The sequence below is a fragment of the Pelodiscus sinensis genome, chromosome 9 (assembly GCF_049634645.1).
Source record: "Pelodiscus sinensis isolate JC-2024 chromosome 9, ASM4963464v1, whole genome shotgun sequence".
NCBI classification, from domain to species: domain Eukaryota; kingdom Metazoa; phylum Chordata; order Testudines; family Trionychidae; genus Pelodiscus; species Pelodiscus sinensis.
Window position 1 is genome coordinate 60,065,379 of NC_134719.1, and position 18,486 is coordinate 60,083,864.

The 18,486-nt window shown below is 36.6% G+C and overlaps 2 protein-coding genes across 8 annotated transcripts in view; one reads left to right on the top strand and one right to left on the bottom strand.

Annotated features, from left to right (window-relative positions):
* RALGPS2 (Ral GEF with PH domain and SH3 binding motif 2) overlaps positions 1 to 18,486 on the bottom strand; it is a 212,941-nt gene that overhangs the window by 65,531 nt on the left and 128,924 nt on the right. For all 7 annotated transcript variants that reach the window (XM_075936864.1, XM_075936867.1, XM_075936866.1 and 4 more), the window contains 3 exons: positions 8,245 to 8,382; positions 6,868 to 6,958; positions 4,460 to 4,527 (listed from right to left, as the gene is read on the bottom strand). In XM_075936864.1, the coding sequence (XP_075792979.1) occupies positions 4,460 to 4,527; positions 6,868 to 6,958; positions 8,245 to 8,382 (297 nt within the window). The remainder of the gene's footprint in view (positions 1 to 4,459; positions 4,528 to 6,867; positions 6,959 to 8,244; positions 8,383 to 18,486) is intronic.
* The window catches only part of ANGPTL1 (angiopoietin like 1), a 38,519-nt gene continuing 33,492 nt past the window's right edge, over positions 13,460 to 18,486 (top strand). The window contains exon 1 of the mRNA XM_006126957.3: positions 13,460 to 13,939. The gene's annotated coding sequence lies outside the window, so the exon portion shown is untranslated. The remainder of the gene's footprint in view (positions 13,940 to 18,486) is intronic.

An 18,486-nucleotide genomic window follows, 5' to 3' on the forward strand; every position in this document is an offset into this window, starting at 1 on the left:
GAAATTGACCAAAATAGTCTGTGCATTTGGTAGGGCCGTAGTTATAGTTGATCACAAGCTAAATATCAGTAAACAGTGTAATACTGTTGCAAGACAACAAACGACAAAACAAAATCACAACCCAAAAGTTCATTCCAGGATGTAGTGTGTTGTAGGCAGCACAAGAGAAGTAATCCTTTCACACTGATATGGCCTCATCTTAAGTACTGTGTCCAGTTCTGGAAACCACATTTAAGGAAAGATGTAGACAAACAACTGAAGGAACAAAAATAATTAAAAGTCTAGAAAACATAACTAAGAAGAAAGATAAAAAATGGGTTTGTTTAGTCTGCAGAAGAGAAGACAGGGGAGCAGGGGAGATCATAACAGCTTAAGTACATAAAAGGTTGTTACAAGGAGGAGGGAAAAAATTGTTTTCCTTAAACTCTGATGATAGGACAAGAAGCAACAAATTTAGAAAACTTCTTAAAGTACTGAAATAAATTGCTTGGAGGGGCTGTAGAATCTCTTTAAAGAGCAGCTTAGACAAATAAATGTCAAGGATGGCCTATATCCGGGGCGGAGGGGAGGACAACAGCCCATGGGCCACATCCAGCCTCTCGAACCCATCAGTCTGGCCAGAGCTCCCACTAGGGAGTGGAGTTGGGACAGCCTTGCCAGAAGGAACTAGACCAACTCCCAGGTAGCATGGCAAACAGGTGTGGCTAGCCCTTGGCCCTTTTTTGGTCCCCCTTCCTTCACTCCAGCCTCAGTACCTGGGTAGTGTGATCGCTGCGCAGCCAGCCCTGATGCTCCAGGTGTTGAGGCTACAGTTCTGGCTCTGCAGCATAATTGCAACCCTGCCAGTCCCAGTACTCTGGGTGGCATATAGGGGGAAGATCTCAGAAGGGCAGTCAGGAGAGTCAGAAGGTGAAGAAGAAGCGTCGAGTTGGACATGGAGCAGAGAACGTTTGGTGGGTGTCAGGGAATGGGTGTGTTGAATAGGAAGTGGGTTTTGGGCATGACCTAAGGTCATCCTTCACTGACTGGGGAGGCACAGCCTTCCTAAGCCTTCCCTACGCGGCCCTCCATAAAATTTCCCTATCCAAGGTGGCCCCCAGGCCAAAACATCTGCCTGCCCCTGCTCTAAATGATATTTAGGCCTGCTGTTAGCATAAGTAACTGGACTAGATGACCTCTCAAGACCTGTTCTTGTCCTACAATTCTAGAATTAACCAAATACAATTTTTTAAAAGTATCTTGTAACTTAAAGACACATACTGTAGTAATTATTTTGAAGAAATCATGGAGGATGCATGATGCCCCCGAGGACAGAAAGGAGCAAACACAGCAACTGTATTTAAAAAGGGGAATGCAGAGGACCCAGGGGGATTATACACCAGTTATCTTAATGCTGATACCTGAAAAGATACTGCAAACATTTTTTTAAATAATCAGTTTGTAAGCACCTAGATAATAAGATGTTAAGTAATAGCCAGCCTTGATTTATTAAGAATAAATCATGCCAAGCCAACCTGATTTCCTTCTTTGACAGAGTTATTGGCCTAATGGATATCAGGAACGATGGTGACATGTCATCTTGATTTTAGTAAGGCTTTTGAAAAGTCTCATGTGACAGTCTCATAAAGAAATTAAGATAATGTGGTGTGACTGAAATTACTACAAGGTAGTTCCAAAGCTGGCTAAAAGACTAATCAGACAGTTATCAATGATTGCTACCAAACTTGGAGGCTGACTCCAGCGGAGTTTGGCAAGAGTCAGCCGTTAGTACCCAATACCAGGGATGTTAAGGACTAGTTGACTACTCTACGTCTAGACTACAGGCTTCTTTCGAAAGAAGCTTTTCTGGAAGAGATCTTCCAGAAAAACTTCTTCTGAAAGAGAGCATCCATACTGCCAAAGCACATCGAAAAAGCAATCTGCTTTTTTGAAAGATAGCGTACACACTGAATGGATGCTCTCGCACATTTAAACTGTGATTGCTATGGACGGAGTGGCCACCAGGGCACCTTTGCTTTTTCCTCTTCTTTCGAAAGAACTCTCTCTTCCCCGTCCACACACGCCTTTTTTCGAAAGAGCTCTTTCGGAAAAAGGCTTCTTCCTCATAGAAAAGGGTTTACCAATGTCAGAAAATCCGCTCTGTTCTTTCGATTTTTTTTCAAAAGAACACGATTTCAATGTGGACGTAAGTGAAGGGTTTTTTTTTTTTGGAAGAAACAGCCGTTTGTGTAGACATAGCCCTAGTCGATTATCTGATAAGCAAATGCTTATCGGACGGGCAGTCGACTAGTCGATTCCCCGTCCACCAACCTACCTCTATCCTGGAATCAGCTGCACGGCATTGCTGCAAATGGAGCCCTCATTTCTGCGGAACCCAGGATCAGCTGGGGAGTCCCCAGATGACCCCCGGTTCTGAGGAAATGCTGCATGGAACCCCAGTCATCTGCGTGGTATTTCAAATCGATCACAAACTCATGCTGCACTGCCACTTTGAAATGCACAAGAGCCCCCACTGGGGACTCTTGTACACTTCAAAGCTGGCACGCCATGTGCAGCCCAGAATCAGCAGGAGTTTTGCAGCAGGGGCTCTTGTACATTTCAAAGGAGGAATGCAGAAATGCCTATCGACTAGTCAAGTAGTCGATGGAAATTCCATCAACTACTCGACAAGTAAAATAATCAATAGTTAACATCCATACCCAGTACCATTCAATATTTTTATTAATTATTTAGCTGAAGTGAAGAGTATCCTTTAAAAAAAATCCAGATGACATCTAGGAGGGGTTGCAAGTGACTTAAATTACAGAATTGGTCAGAAATCAACATGATAATATTCAATAAAGTGCAATGAAGAAAAACTGACGCGTACATATAAAATGGGCAATATTTGGTCAGGCATTAGTATTGCTGAAAAGGATCTGGGAGTTAGAGTGGATCATAAACTGAATATGAGGCAACCATGTGGTTCAGCTAGAAAAAAGGCTAATACTGTTCAGACATGTGTTAACAGGAATGTGTATGTAAGACATGAAACGTAATTGCCCCACTCTCCTTGGCACTGGTGAGGCCTTAGCTGGAGTAATGTTCAGTTTTGGGTACCACATTTTAGGAAAGACTATCTAGCATGGACTAGCTAGAAAGTCCACAGGACAGCAACCAAAATGATACAGGATTTAGAAAATCTGACCTATGAAGAAAGGCACTTAAAAATGGCATGTAGAGTCTTGAGAAAAGAAAAAGAAGGAAAGACTTCAAATATATTAAGGGCTGTTACAAAGATGATTGTGATAAATTGTTTTCCATATCCACTAAACATAGGACAAGACATAATGGGTTTAATCTGAAGATTTAGATTAAGTAGCATGAAAATCTTTTTAATTACAGGGGAACCTTGAGTTATGAACAGACTAGTCAATTGCACATCTAATTTGGAACCTGAAGTATACAGTCAGGCAGCAGCAAAGACCAAATGTGGTGCAATACTGTGCTAAAAATTCAGGAAAAGCAGCATTTTTCTTCTGCATTGTCAAGTTTCAAACCTGCATTAGGTCAACGTTCGGTTGTAAATCATAAGATTTTGTTTAGTTACAAAATACCTCCATTCCAGAAGTGTTTGTAACTACTGAGCTTCTCCTGTATAAAAACAGCTAAGCTCTGGAACAGGCTACCAAAGGAGTTTGTGAAATCCCTGTCATGGGAGATTTTTAAACACCTGTCAAAGCACTGAAACCATACTGTTTCAAAGCAGAAGGCTGAATTAGATGATTTCCTCAGAGTCCCTTCCAGCCCTAATTCTATACATTTTGTGTTACTGCATACCCTGGAACTAAATTTTAATAATCATTTTGCTGTAAAAATAAGTGGTTACACCAGTTCTTTATATAACTTGAATCTTTTGCTAATTAACAAGATATCTTCTTTAATGGCATTTCTTTTATTATATATTAGAAGCTGCTCCTTAACATATTAAATTTTTTACTTTAAAGAAATAATTGTACTTTTAGTCTAAGAGTAGGATTTTCAAAAGCATTCAGCTGAATTTGGAACATAAGTTCTTTTGAAAATTATTGGATTGAAAATCCTACCATAAAATTTTTTTAAAAGTACATTTTGGATGCTGCAGCTCAAACAAGATATACACTTTGACAGGTCACTGCTCTAAGAAAGAAAATAAATTTAAAAGGAAAACAGCAAATATGAAGCTATTTAGTGTGACAAAACAGACAAGGAATATTTAAATTTGAACTTAAATGTAATATTTAAACCAAGGAACTGATTCAGTTTCCTATGACAATCAGAGTCTACATACAGAATAAAATGTAGAATTTTATGACCAATATAGTTTGTAAATCTTCTCTCTCACTTTATTTTTAGGAAAATATTTTTTCTACCAGCATCTCAAAAGCAGTGGAGAATGGATTTCAAATTTATAAGCATTTGATAATTAATAAGCATTTACCTACTAAATCTTCTCTGGACGCAGCAGAACGTGGGGTGCTGGTTCCTGGCTCTATCTTTAATGAAAGCCTACATTAAAAAAAGAATAGAAGTTGAAGTATTAATTGATCAGGAACCTGAAGTATTTTAATGTAAGGCTTTGAAAGCTAACTTTTTGTCTTATGCTGAAATAAGTTTGCTACCATAAGTGTAAGAAAGGCTATACATGTACTAGGCATTTCAGATATGAATATCACTCACAACCAAAAAGGGACAACAACCAATTCACATATTTTCTTTTACTTAACACACGTTTATATTTATTGTGCTGCTTTCTATATCTGAAAATACAATAAAAGCGCATGTGCAAGAGTTACAGTAGACAAAGTCATTTGTTGATTTCTGTTTTAATTTTTTCGGAAACCATGATAAAAGTTTTAACCTATAAAGACATAAGAATGACCACGCTGGGTCAGTTCAATTATTCATCTAACCCAGTACCCTGACAGTGGCCAGTGCCAGATGCTTCGGAGGGAGTGAACAAGAGACAGCAACTGAATTTATCAAGTAATCCATTCCCTCTTTCAATCTCAAGGTGTAGCAAGTCAGAGGTGTAGACACACCCAAAGCATGGAGTTGCATCCCTGACCATCTTGATTAACAGCCACTGATGGACCTATCGTGCATAAACTTATTTAATTCTTTTTTAATCTAATATACTTTTGGTACTCACAACATCCCTTGCCAATAAGTCCCACAGGTCAACTGTGCATTCCGGGAAAAGTATTTCTACTTTTTTGCTTTAAACTGCTACCTATTAATTTTACTGGATGACCTCTTGTTCATGTGTTATGTGAAATGGTAAACATTACCAGTGAAATGTGCTCTACTATTTTAAAAAACAAATGAAATATCCTTCCGTAGATTTTTTGGTACAATATATAATCATGTTGATTAAGTTAATAATTCCAGCTCTTTATTTTTCCCATGCTATCTTCAATACCATAAGAAAGCTGCAAACTGCTTTTTTCAGATTAGGTCTGGTGCTTGCTAAACATTTTGGTGAATTAATTTTTAAATTAACTTGAATTTAGGAAGAACTTTTTAGAAAACAGAAAGCAAAAGATTTGTTAGCCATCGGAATAAATTTGTACAATATTGTTAAACTTTTAAAATTACCAGTTCAATACAGCTTCATGACAAAGGAAATAGTTATTTAAAAATAAGTCTTGAAGAAAAGTTACTTAAACTATTTTAACTGTATATATAGTTACCATTCTGATTCCTCGCCTGTCAGAGAAAGGGGTAGTAATGCTTTGAAGAGAAAGCTAGTGTTACAAGATTTAAGTTTCAGGTGGTTGCCTCAAACTATGGCCATCTTCTTTTACCTTCGAGAGATTTAAGATCATCATCTCCACAATTTTCTCAATACACAAAAGGTGTATGTTCCTCATTTGGTTAAACCACATTACTCAGCTCCACTGACTTCCCTAGTCCATAAAATGAATGTAAGAATTGCTACTTTGGATCAATTCACTACATCTAATCTCTGATTGTGGTCAATGCCAGATGGTTCACAAGAAAGTATAAGAATCTCTAAAACACAATTAGAAAATAGCTTCCTTATGTGGAATTTTCTTTCTAGCTGATTGGCTTACGCCCTGAAGCATGACAATTTATATACCTTGTAATTTTTAAACTCTCATAAACCTATGGATGTTCTTGTTACTCAGATACATGTAGTTCATTTTGGAACTCTGCTAAAGTATCAGAATCAATTATATCTTATGGCAAATGAGCTATACATTAAGTGTTGTATTACAATTTTCTTTTATCAAATGTAAATATATTGCTTTCCAGTCTATTATATACCCCTTACTTTTTACGTGAGAAAGTGTAGATAGGAATGTCAAATTTACCTTCTCTTTACCATTCGTTACTTTGTGTATCTTTATACACAACACAATTTTAATTCCACTCTACAATTTTAATTTTCTATTGTTAGAACACCTACAATTACTAAAATAGAGTAACAAAAAACCATTTCAATTTTGTTCAGTTCGCTTTCTACCTTTGAAAATATTTTGCAGTTTTATGGGAGAGCAAAGATACTATCCTTGATTTTTTTTAAACCAACTGTAATGTTTAATTTTCTTAATATCCATCCCTCACACAATAACAGAAAATAACATGGTTAAAGCAAAAATTTAAATCACAACTACTGTTGCTTATTTTCTAACTGCAGTTTCTTCTCATTTACCTTACATAAAAAAAATAGACTTACGGAATTAAGAGTGTGGATTTATTTACCTAAGTGAAAGTAAGCTATCTTGCCTGCTCATTATTGTATGCAAGGTTTGTAACGTAAAACTCACTTTTTTAAAAAAGGAAAGAAGCCTTAGAGTGTCAGTTGTAAAATTTCATACTTACTTGTAATTGTCATCTTCAACAAACTTTTGTAGCTCTTCTATGTATTGAACTGAGTTCAAGTATTTTTGAACATGAGGCAACAGAGGAATATCTGGGGAAGACACAATATATCAGTTATCACAATGTCATTAATTGTTAGATAAAAGTACTTTCTTGAAAACACCTGTATACAAACAGACATTTCTCTTGCTGACCTTAGGTGGGGCCATAAAATACAATCCGTCACCACTCTTTTGCAGTTTTTTGTTCCCCTCAACCATAACTATGCTTGTGTGCAGGGCAAGTCACCTCTGCACACAAGGAAGGCCAGATGTGAACCTCTTCAGAGCATATTCCCTATGATACGGAGTTAGCCAGAGGGGCTCATTGGTCCAGGAGGAAGTTAAAGTACCAAGTCTGGAATTTTGAAGATGTTATTGGAGTAACAGCTGTCCCACTCACAGCCCATTTCTTATTATGTTGATCCTACAAGTGATCTTTAGTTGCCAAGAAAATGACTACACTGTCATAAATCCAGCCATACCACTTCACTGAAGGCTTCAAACAGAGGAGAAACTGGTCTGTTAGGGAGACCACGTTTGTTAACAAATACATTCAAACTTTTCTTTGCTGTTAACTACTGAAATGTCTAAAAACAAAGACCAGTATAAACAGCATATATTTTAATGTTTCTCGTGCAGAAAGTATATCTGCTACTTTTATTACTAATGATGTCTGAAAGTGTGAGAAAGAAAATATTCATATATTATGTGAGAACTTAACTAATGTATTTAGTTATTTTGAAAATACAGAAGATGTAAGTAGAGAATAGTTCTCATTCTGCCTCTCTCTGCTGACAGGAGAGGATTGCCCAATTCCAGAATTTCATTTTACTAGTGCTTATGGTTTACGGGCAGTCCCCGGGTTACGTACAAGATAGGGACTGTAGGTTTGTTCTTAAGTTGAATTTGTATGTAAGTCGGAACTGGTACATATTGTAGGGGAAACTCTAGCCAAACATTTCTCCAGAGCTCAGTTTTATTCTCCCACACCTCACTTCCCTCAGTCCTTTATTCTCAAGCTGAGGTGTCTGCTGGGAAAAGCTGCTCCGTGTCTCCCTGGTCTGCTGGGGGGAGGGGGGGGGCGCTAGCTTCGCATCTCCCTGGTCTGCTGGGGGGAAGCAGCTAGTGCGGGGTTGCCTCACCCCGTTTGTAAGTAGGGATCCGATGCAAGTCGGATCCATGTAACCCGGGGACTGCCTGTATATGTGAATGGTACATTAATGGGTTATATTCTTATGTTAAGACTTAATAAATAAAAGTACAATAGAAGACTAACATATTTACTTAATCAGTTGCCCTCAGTAATGTTGCAAAGGAAATAAATGAGCTAGATTACCATATTCACAGGACTGCTGAAAATCTGAGATTATTCTAAGTATGTTGTTCATTAAATTTGATCTCTGCTCGCTTTCCAGAATGCTCCCTGTAGATGGGTATGCGGAGTCAATATACGTCAGGTCCGAGAGATAAATACCTGAATGAATAAGATTAGAGTGAGAATTTCTTTTATTTAATGTTTCAATATTTTTTGAAAGCAATTTAATTTGAACATAACTTCTCACACTTAAGGGGTATTTCATTTTTATCTTGCTTTGGGCACAATGGAGAAAAAGCCCTGAGCTTGCAAGAGCTCTGTGCTGGTTTATATCTCAAGGAGGCACAAATAATATTGCTTTGAGCTCCTTGGGGGTAATGTGCTACCCCTTTAGAGGATTCAGTATATACTCCTCTTCATCACATGTCCAGTAGTTTTGCCTCTCCCCTTTCTCAGCTCTGTTTATAAAGAACAGCTTAAGAAGTAATACTGGCGTTGTGCTTTTTGAATGTAAGGACTTTCATTCTCTCCACAGAGGCCAGGAACAGTGGAAGACTAGAAGCTTTCCTTATATACTAGGGCCAGGCACACACTGACTTTTATTCTTTGGCTATGTCTACACTCGGAAGGTTTGGCAACAAAAGTGCTGCCAACACGCAAAAGTTGCCAAAAGTGAAAACAGGTCAAATCAGTTTTTCTGCCTCCCATTGTGGACATTTCATGGACACATTGCTTTGCTCTATCTGTTGAAAAGGGGATAGTAATGTAGGTAAGCATCCCACAAAAGTGCAGTGTTATGGGAAGGCAGAGCTGATGCCTGCGCTTCTTGGAATTTTTTTGTAGCACTGTGCTGGAGGATGTCAAAACAGCACAACAATCTCTCCACGTCTCCCCCTGCAGCTGCAGTTTGCCTGCTGCTGTGTTCCCAGCAGGGCAGAACAGGAGCATACCAATGATTTGCTCTTCCTTTGTTCCCCAAACAGAGCAGCTCATTCAGCTCTCAGGCCAGGTCTATACTAGACCTAGATGGTCGGCTTAAGGTATGCAACTCCAGCTACATAAACACAGCTGGAGTTGATGTGCTTTAAGCAGAGCTTGGGAACATTTCCACAGCTGCCGTCAACTTCCCTTACTCTTTGTGAATCAGCGTCCACTGGGGGAACCTTTAGCATTCGATTTAGTGGGTCATTACTAGACCCATTAAATGAAATGCCAGAAGATCCATCTTGAGTGCAGTAAATATAGATGTGGCCATAGATACTTCCTGGAGCTTTGAAAGGGGAGAGGTGCATGTCAGCGGGCAGCAAAAAAAAAAATCACAAAAAGCTGAACACAGCCATCACGGCAGGCATTATGGGTTACTGGCAGAAGTCTCTTTCCAGGACGGAAGTTTTTGTTGTCAAACCTAGGTGTTTTTCCCCAGCAATGGTTGCATTGCAGTGTCTCACTGTTGTGCCATCAAAAGGTGGTTTTTGGTGACAAAACAGGCCAGCATAGATGAGGCCTCTGACAGTGGAAAAATATTAACATTTCAGAATCTTCAAAGTCGGCATCAAACTATGTGCATCTATGCAAGATCTCATTTCTAAGCTTGTTTCATCCAACAATTAATCATCATTCACTTGACATGTATGTAATGATATTCAACACAGAATGTTCAAAAATATTAATTCTGTTAAACATTTTCATTGTGTTAAAATATAATAAGGTATAAGCTTTGAACAGGAGAGGGCAACTACCACTATGACACTATCAGTGGTTATGATGAATTCTCACTCATGAGCAATTATCACTTAAAGATGGAATGTTTTTCTAAAAAATATTATCAAATTAAAAATTATCTGGAGAAGTTCTATGCCTGTTATATACTACTATTAGACTAGATAATTATCTTTTATTCTATGAATATTTAATTCCTCCAGCTTAGCTATGCTGAAACAGACCAAAGGAAGAATCTCCCTTTCTATGACAACTAAACAAATTCAAAAGAAGAAAAACTTCTCAAAATTGCAGCAACAAGTAAAGTATTTGCTACGCATAATATATGCTCAAATTGAAATCTGATTAGGACACTTGAATTACAACCCTCTCCACACAGGTGCTGGAACTAGGATCTATGGGGGGCGGGGTCTGTCACATCCCTGACTTCAAATGATTTCCATTAGATACAGGATTTACAGTTTGCTTCAACAGCTTTCAGTACCTCCATTACTTAAATTGTTCCAGAAGCCCTACCTCACTCACTTTGCAAAAGCTCCTAAGGATCATTAATGATTATGAGTACTTTGTGCTTTAATTCCAAGTTTCATCTATGAAGCTTCTTCCATCTTCTTTCTTCACCACTAGTAACTTAATTATTCTGTCCCCCAAAGGTTCACAACTTTGGAGTTAAAGCAAGGAGGATTTAACAGCAGTGTGTGGGAAGAATGGAGGGGGCGAGGGGAGGTGATTACATCATGTCCAAATATTCCTCTCCTTTCTACTTCCAAAAGCCTTGTTACAGCCATAACACTGTATTGATGCAACAAATGCAACATTACTCCCTTTCACCAACATGACTCTTGCATCACCTGCCTTTTAATCCAACCCTTGCATGTTGGAAGAGGGGCCCTCCATCCACAAATAAAGCAGGTGAAGAATGCACCATAAGGAGTGAAAAAACACTACTGAATTTCATTTCCATCACAAGCTTGGCTGACAAGTATCAGAGGGGTAGCCGTGTTAGTCTGAATCTGCAAAAGCGACGAGGAGTCCTGTGGCACCTTATAGACTAACTGAAGTGTAGGAGCATAAGCTTTCGTGGGCAAAGACCCACTTCGTCAGATGCATGCATCTGACGAAGTGGGTCTTTGCCCACGAAAGCTTATGCTCCTACACTTCAGTTAGTCTATAAGGTGCCACAGGACTCCTCGAAGCTTGGCTGAGTTATCAATGCAAAGCCTCATGCTTTATGGGAGGATGGGTGAATTTCACTCTAAATATATACATAAATGTCCCAATCTACCAACATAAGTTTTAAATTCATTTCACTAATAGCTTATTTTTTAATACAAGATTTCAAAAGTGCTGAAAAGCTTTTTCTGTAGCAGGGATAGATGCAATATCAAACATCTGTCTATGGTAAAGAAATGACAGTTATGTATGGGTTTTATCCCCCTGAAATTTTGCCATTATTTTTATTGATTTAAGAGCAGGTTGCTATGTATCATAACTATTCCTAATATTTTTCCACTAAAATCAGTAAGGAAAACTGTGCAAAACTATGGGAGAAAGGAAAGTCTTTATTTCTTTCAGTTCTCTCAAATTTCCTCATTTTGGATTCTTTAGCAGTAAATGCTTTTGTTTCGGCTGCTCTACCACCACACTGGCTGTACAAATCTCGTCTTTGTTTGAACTGTGTGTCTTCTATTTACTATTTCTACATCTACTGCTGTTTTAGCACATGGTAATAGTTTTTTATGGTCTGCACATTTCACTGTAGGGATGGAAGTGCACATGCACATACAATATGGATATTTCCTGGAGTGAAGAGGTTCAAGAAAATTGTATTGCTTTGCTTACACACTGCTCACTAATCCTTCTTTACTGTGACTATGCCAACACCAAACTTCGGCGTAATTTGATTCTGCTACCATGTAAAACTTCTGTTACAGAAATAGTTCCTTTCATTGTTCAAGGTACAGTCTGCATGGTTGTACAGAGTGAGATGAACTTTACAGATTACCCTGGGAACGGGGAAGATCTCAGTTTTCTAATGACATAAAGCACTTGTATCACTCGAAGGTCTCAATATAATCACTCTTAAATTCAATACGTTGCACAAAAAATGCTATTTTAGGTAATACTTAGAGGGCTTCTAAAATTAGTTAGATTCTTCTTTTTTCTGATACCTGCATAATTAGGTAAGAATAATAAAAACTTTTGGCTTTACAGATTAAAAAAAAATATATAAAAAAACCCGCTTCTTTGGGCACAGTGATTGTGTTTCTACAACACCTAACACACTAGAGCTCCTCATGCTGAATAGGTCTCTGCCCATTGCTCTAATATTAATATACAATCAATCTGTATGCACATATAAGCAAGTTATAATCCTTCTGGCTGAAAGGTAACAAGAAGTTATTTAACAGCATCTAATATTGAGTTTAATTTTATTTTCATCTCATTTTTTATTCAAGATTTTTTGTTCAGCTAATATTGGAATATTAATTAATTACACCGATAAATAACATTTTGTGACGTAATTAATTTAACAATTATATTGTGGCGGAACTTAAATGCTTTAACCATGTTGGGCCCCATCGTGGTAGGCAGTGTCCAAAGACAGTAAATGAAAGTCCTTGCCCTGAGCCGTCTATAATGCAAAATAGGAAAAAAAAAAAAAAAAAAAAAAAAAAGAGCAAATAATGTTTCCTGGGTCATAGAGCAGAGATTCATATGGTATAAAGGGCAGGATTGGTTAGGAGTCTAAATTAGTGAACAGAGTATATCTGGACAATTATTTCTTGCCTAAAGTTAAGTGACAGCATTTTTTAATCTTTGGCACAATTAAGAGAACCTTTCTAGAGAACTCTGCAACATAGTATATCCTTGGACCTATTTATCAAATCTAAAACAATTTTAAAAGAAAAACACAACACAAAATGTAATGTGTAATTTCTGAAGAAACTGACAGCTATACAAAACACTCCAAAATGTCTCTACTCTATACACAAACTGCCAAGAGACAGAATTAAAAGCTGAACATGGTAACCTTTGCTTCTTAAAAGTATATAATCCATGTGGCTTCTGCTTCTTTTAATACCAATCAGATGGCATCAAATATTCCAATACCTACCCGACACCAAACATAGCTTTAACATTTTCCACATGTATTAGATTCTTTGTGAGTATAACAGCTAAAACTGTTTCCTATTAAGTGAGCTTCAAGAATTGAATGTGACGTTCTGTTCAGCATTCTTCTAGACTACAAATGGTTCATTCTTCCTGTTGTACCCAGTCAGTCTGCTTCTTTTATTCGTGGGAACACAAATTGAATTCATCAGTCTGAAAGAATCTTTCTTCTAAATGAAGCCCAGTACTGTAACAACTTGAAAGGCATGTTTCGGCTGTGCAATAAAATGTTAGTTTTGTAATTGCCTGCTGAACTCTTGCACAGTCTGTTTCCATAGAGTGTTCTCCCTCTAACCTGCAAATAATCTTTTCTCGTGCATCACTCTTTAGCCTCCCCCTGCCCTTTTGGTAAAAGGCTACGATAGGAAATCCTAAGGAGTTTTGTTTGCTCTTCAGTGAGTTCGTAGTGACGTCAGAGGTGGGCTGAACATCTAAGTCTAGTGTGTGTTTAAGAGAAACAAAACCATCCAAGCGTACTGTATATGGAATTTGGGTCAGCTGTAGCTGGTTAGCATTTCTGCATGTGACAGACAATAAGATACAGCAGCTTCAAACATATTACTATCCCTTTTTCTGGAATAGAATATACTGGAACTTCAGTTATGGTTCTTAAAGTGATTTAGTTAGTTTTTTTTATTCTATTAAATCAGCAGGAAGACGACTAATTCCTTAAAACAGTTTGGATCTAATGGGGCAAGACAAAAAAGTTTTCACTAGAACTACAGAGTAACAATAACATTGGTAACAAGAAGAAAAAAAACAAGTTGTCTTCTGGATTTTCAATCTCTTGTAGAAGCAAAAAGCAGCAACAAAATCTGTTTTGGTAAGTTTTTTATTTAAGCTTAATTGCTAATCCATACGTGAATTATTTGCAAACAAATTGCATGTGGATGTGGTACATATATACAATTCTGCATGAGATTGACACATTTATGTATATAATACCATCCTAAGAGTTATTTGACAACTCAAACTCATTTCTATAGCATCTGATAACCATTAAAAACTTCTACCACTCTAGACCAGAGTAACTGAGGAAAATCATGACATTAACCAATTCATTTGTTTGAGTTGTTCTGAAACACTTTCTAATCAATTTTTTATTCTACTACATCTGTAAATTTTAGTTTAGATTAGCTTATTGACTTAGTACATATACATTGTTATAGAAAATTTGCTGATAGCATAAAATAAATTATTTAGTGTACGTAATCAATGTATCTTGCACATAATGGGTAACACTGAGGCTCTATTTAAGTCAATGGCAAAGCTCCCACTGACTTTAAAAGAGCCAGGATTTCACCCAATTTCACAGAGTGAACTGATAGTTAGCACTACTAAGAGCTAGAAAATGAATATCCAAGTAAAACCACTTCAAAAGAAAACAGACCAGCATAGTTAATTACTCAAACAGCTACTAGTACACATCAATCCAACAGATGTTTTATTTGGAGAATTTCTAAGACTACTAGTTGCATTTTTTCTATTAAATTATTCAAGTTGTACAAACAAGACTAATATTAGAATATATGGGTTCAAAACAACATTAAACCTGTAACTTGATAATCAAGCTGTTCAAATTCTTGCAGCCAAATACTCACCTTTTTCTTTCCTTTAAAAGCTTTAACTATGTATATATAATAAAGGATAGCTGTATATAAATTTGGCTACTGGTGTGCTCAATGCATTACAAAAACGACAGGACTAAAATTTAAGAGAATGGAAGTTTATTACTGAAAGTGCAAAGCCCTTGAAATGTTTCATAAATAATCTTGTGAATCCTAGTTTATCACTGTTTTATTGCTAAATGGAAAAAACCACTCGTGGTTTTTATATCTGAAAAACCAAAATGGTTAAACTTAAAATTTAGTTATTAGTACTGAAAAAAGCAGAATTAAAATATATCAACAGTTTAAACAGTTTGCACTTTTAATCTCTCCATATGCATTTTTCAAGATGGATAAATACATAAACAGATAAAACTCTGGAACAATGGAAAATATATGAAGTAACTTTGTATTACCAATCCTCAGGAATCACCTGCGGGTTAAGAGATACTAGAGAAAAAACTGAAGGAAAATGTAAAAGTGGCAAAAAAAAGTTTTTTGGGAAAAACAACAAGTATGGCATAAAACAAAAGCCTTGGACATTCTTGAGAACCGGTTCATAGCCTTTAAAAGATAAATGATTACTGTTTCTAATCCTCCTCTGGCTCCCCCTTATAAATATTCTATGGAGTGCAACCAAGAAAGCAGAATGCCATTGGAAAGTCTACATTGTGTGTTTTGTAAAGTAGTCTTTACTACTACTGACACATTTTGTTATTCAAGGTCTTTGCTATACACATTTTAGAACAGTTCCTATAATCTGAACAGCTGAGTCAATCATTCCAGAGCAATATAAAGCTATATGTTTTGGAACCTAAACTAAGGGGGTTTACTCTTAAGTGCTTATTTTAAATAATCAATGGAATATCAAATATTCATAGTCACCAAACAAGAATGATCCAGAATATTTTGAATCTCTTGGAACTTGTAGCTTCTGCCAACTGTTACATAACTGTTACCAAGTTTTCTCTGACAGCAATAACTGGTTTTAACTTGGTGTTCCTCAGATGTGCTGTTATTCATCTGGTCTGTGAGAGATATACTGATTAATGAACCAAGAATTTTCAGAGCTTAACTACTGCTAAGTCTAATGTTTTCAATATCAGTACTGCAGGGAATTTCTAAATATGTGCAATGCTCACCAGCCTAGTATTTCTGCTTGTTAAAAAGTTACATAGAGTTAATATATTTGCAAACAAAAACAAATCTTCTGGCTATCAGAAATACAATGGGACTTTTCAATCTGAATAGCTTTAAAACAAACCCTGAGGATTTCACTGATTTTTTTCTGAATTTTCATAAAGTATGGGAAGACTGTCTTTAAAATCACAAGAGGTTTTCTTTCAATTTTAATTTTAAAAGCAATTAGCAAGTTTCCCTGCTGAAAAAAAACTATTTAAAAAAATCTAAGATTATAGCCTACCTACTTTTAATTTTTGTAAACAGCCTGTTTGTCTGTCTAAAGGAATATTTTGAATATAAATGCTAAACATAATTCTGTTGTGCCATTATACTGATATCCTGTACTAAATTCAAGATTGTGTTATTACTGGATTCTAGAGAACACAAATGTATATAATCCAGTTATGCAGTCCAAAGTAGAGGCACTTGCTGAACAACAAGGACAGAGCTGATCAGATGTATGTTAAAATAATATAAAAATGCAATGTGGAAAAATCGTTTGCTTTGTTATGGAACTGCAGAATTATGTGCATATATGTGCACAGAGCACCTCAACCTTTCTCTAACTTTTTTAGAATGTCTAATATTTATGACATTTTAAATGTGAACTGTCCAGAAAGTAAAAAATGCACTGACATGTTCTCCACTCAAACATGAAAGCCAAAAACGTGTCCTCGTACGCACGTTAAATTCCCAACAGTTTCAATGGCAATAACTGATGCATAACTGAGGAGAAAATCTAATTAAAAAAAGTGGTATCAATTAGAAAAATCAAATCATCCCTACTAGAGAAGCTAAGTGTTTTAGATTTTCAAATTCTATCCTGAGAAGCAAAATACAAAATGTAATTAAAATATATAAAGTAATAAAAGCGAGGGCAAAAGAACAGGAACAATTCCACATGACTGAAAGACTGCTGCAAACCTTAAATCAACAAAGCTTGAAAAATATGTAGTGTGTTAGATCACATTTAGTAACATGACTGAAACCAATGTACATTACAGTTTCTTGTATGCATAGTCTGAAAACCACATCAATTCACATCAGAAAAAAATAGTTGTCTATGTACAATTCAAATATACTGATTACAAAATTATACCCTTCACATTTACCCCCTCTTCATACCTCTACCAGCACTGACTTACGTTATTTAAAAAATATATTGTATTTATTTGGGTATCACAAATACTAAGAAACCAATGCTACTTTGCAAATGAAAAATTGGGTTGGGGGCTTTGTTTTTTTTTAAAAAAAAGATAGGAATAATGTTCTTTATTACCAATTAAATAGTAGCTTTGTAATAAATAAACCAGATGAATTTTGAAACAAAAATAAAGATGAACTGAAATGTTTTCTCTGTATTTTCTTTTAAGATTGAGTCTAAAAAAAAAAAATCTCATGGTACTCTAAATCAAGCTCTATCTACAGTAAAGATGTGAAAGCTTAACCCTTTACCCAGTAAGCATCACCCAAAATGGGTATTGCGTACCAGTTCACCGGTAACAGAGGGCAAAGGGGACTGAAGCAGGTAATCCGCCATGGAGAGAGGCGGCTCTTGTCCAGAGCAGCCCTCGTCCACAGGGAGCCAGAGTGCTGCACAGACAGGGGCTGCTCTGGGCTGGGCTGGGAGCCACAGCAGTCTCAGCCCAACCATGGGAGCCCTATGGGCAGGGAGCTGATCCAAGCAGGTTGGAGTGGTCCCCAGATCAGGATCCCACTTAAGTCACTAACTGGGATTTTACACCCCGAATCCACAGTACCTGAATTTTTTTGCTAAAATGCTTACCAATATAACAGTTCAAGAGCTCTGTGTGGCTTGAAAGTTTGTCTCTCTCATCAACAGAAATCAGTCCATTAAAAGATATTACCTCCACTACTTGTCTCTTCAACAATAACGAATACTGAAACAAGTAACATTTATTTGCTTGTTTACAGACTCATTAAGACACTAACTGCATTAGTTCATGTTTAGTACATTTCCATCACTGTGTTAAGTATTCAAAACTTAAGAAAATTTAAAAGTGAATATTCTGCAGAAACGGATATTCTGCCAGACGAGTCTACCGCTGAGTTCCAGCACTACCTGGTTTGTTGTTTGTGATCTTTAATCTCTGGCAGGATACATGGACACAGTCAAACACTACAAATAAATGCATTTTAAACCAGCAGTGCTTGCAATCTCTCCCCACTTGCTTGTCAAGACTTGAGTTCAAGCTCTTGGAGTTCTATATGTCCCCTTGTAGTTGTAGGCATTTCTAGACTTGGATATGAAACAGAGACCCTTGATCTGCTTTAAAAAAAAATCTTTTAAAATCCCTATAACAGCTAATGGCAACATATATGAATCTGAATTCTTCAATCTAGGACTAACAAGGTTAAAAAAAAAAAAAACACCTTTCATTTGATCTCTTTCTTTAAAAAAAGTGTGTGTCAATTTCAGGTCATTTTATCATCAATTTTGGATTTTTTTCAAAACATTTCAAGTCTCAGAAAGGTAGGTGTATTTGTCTAAAACAAATGAAAGCTCATATACTATCTACATTTTTGTCAGTCTCTAAGGTGCTGCAGGACGTTTCCAAAA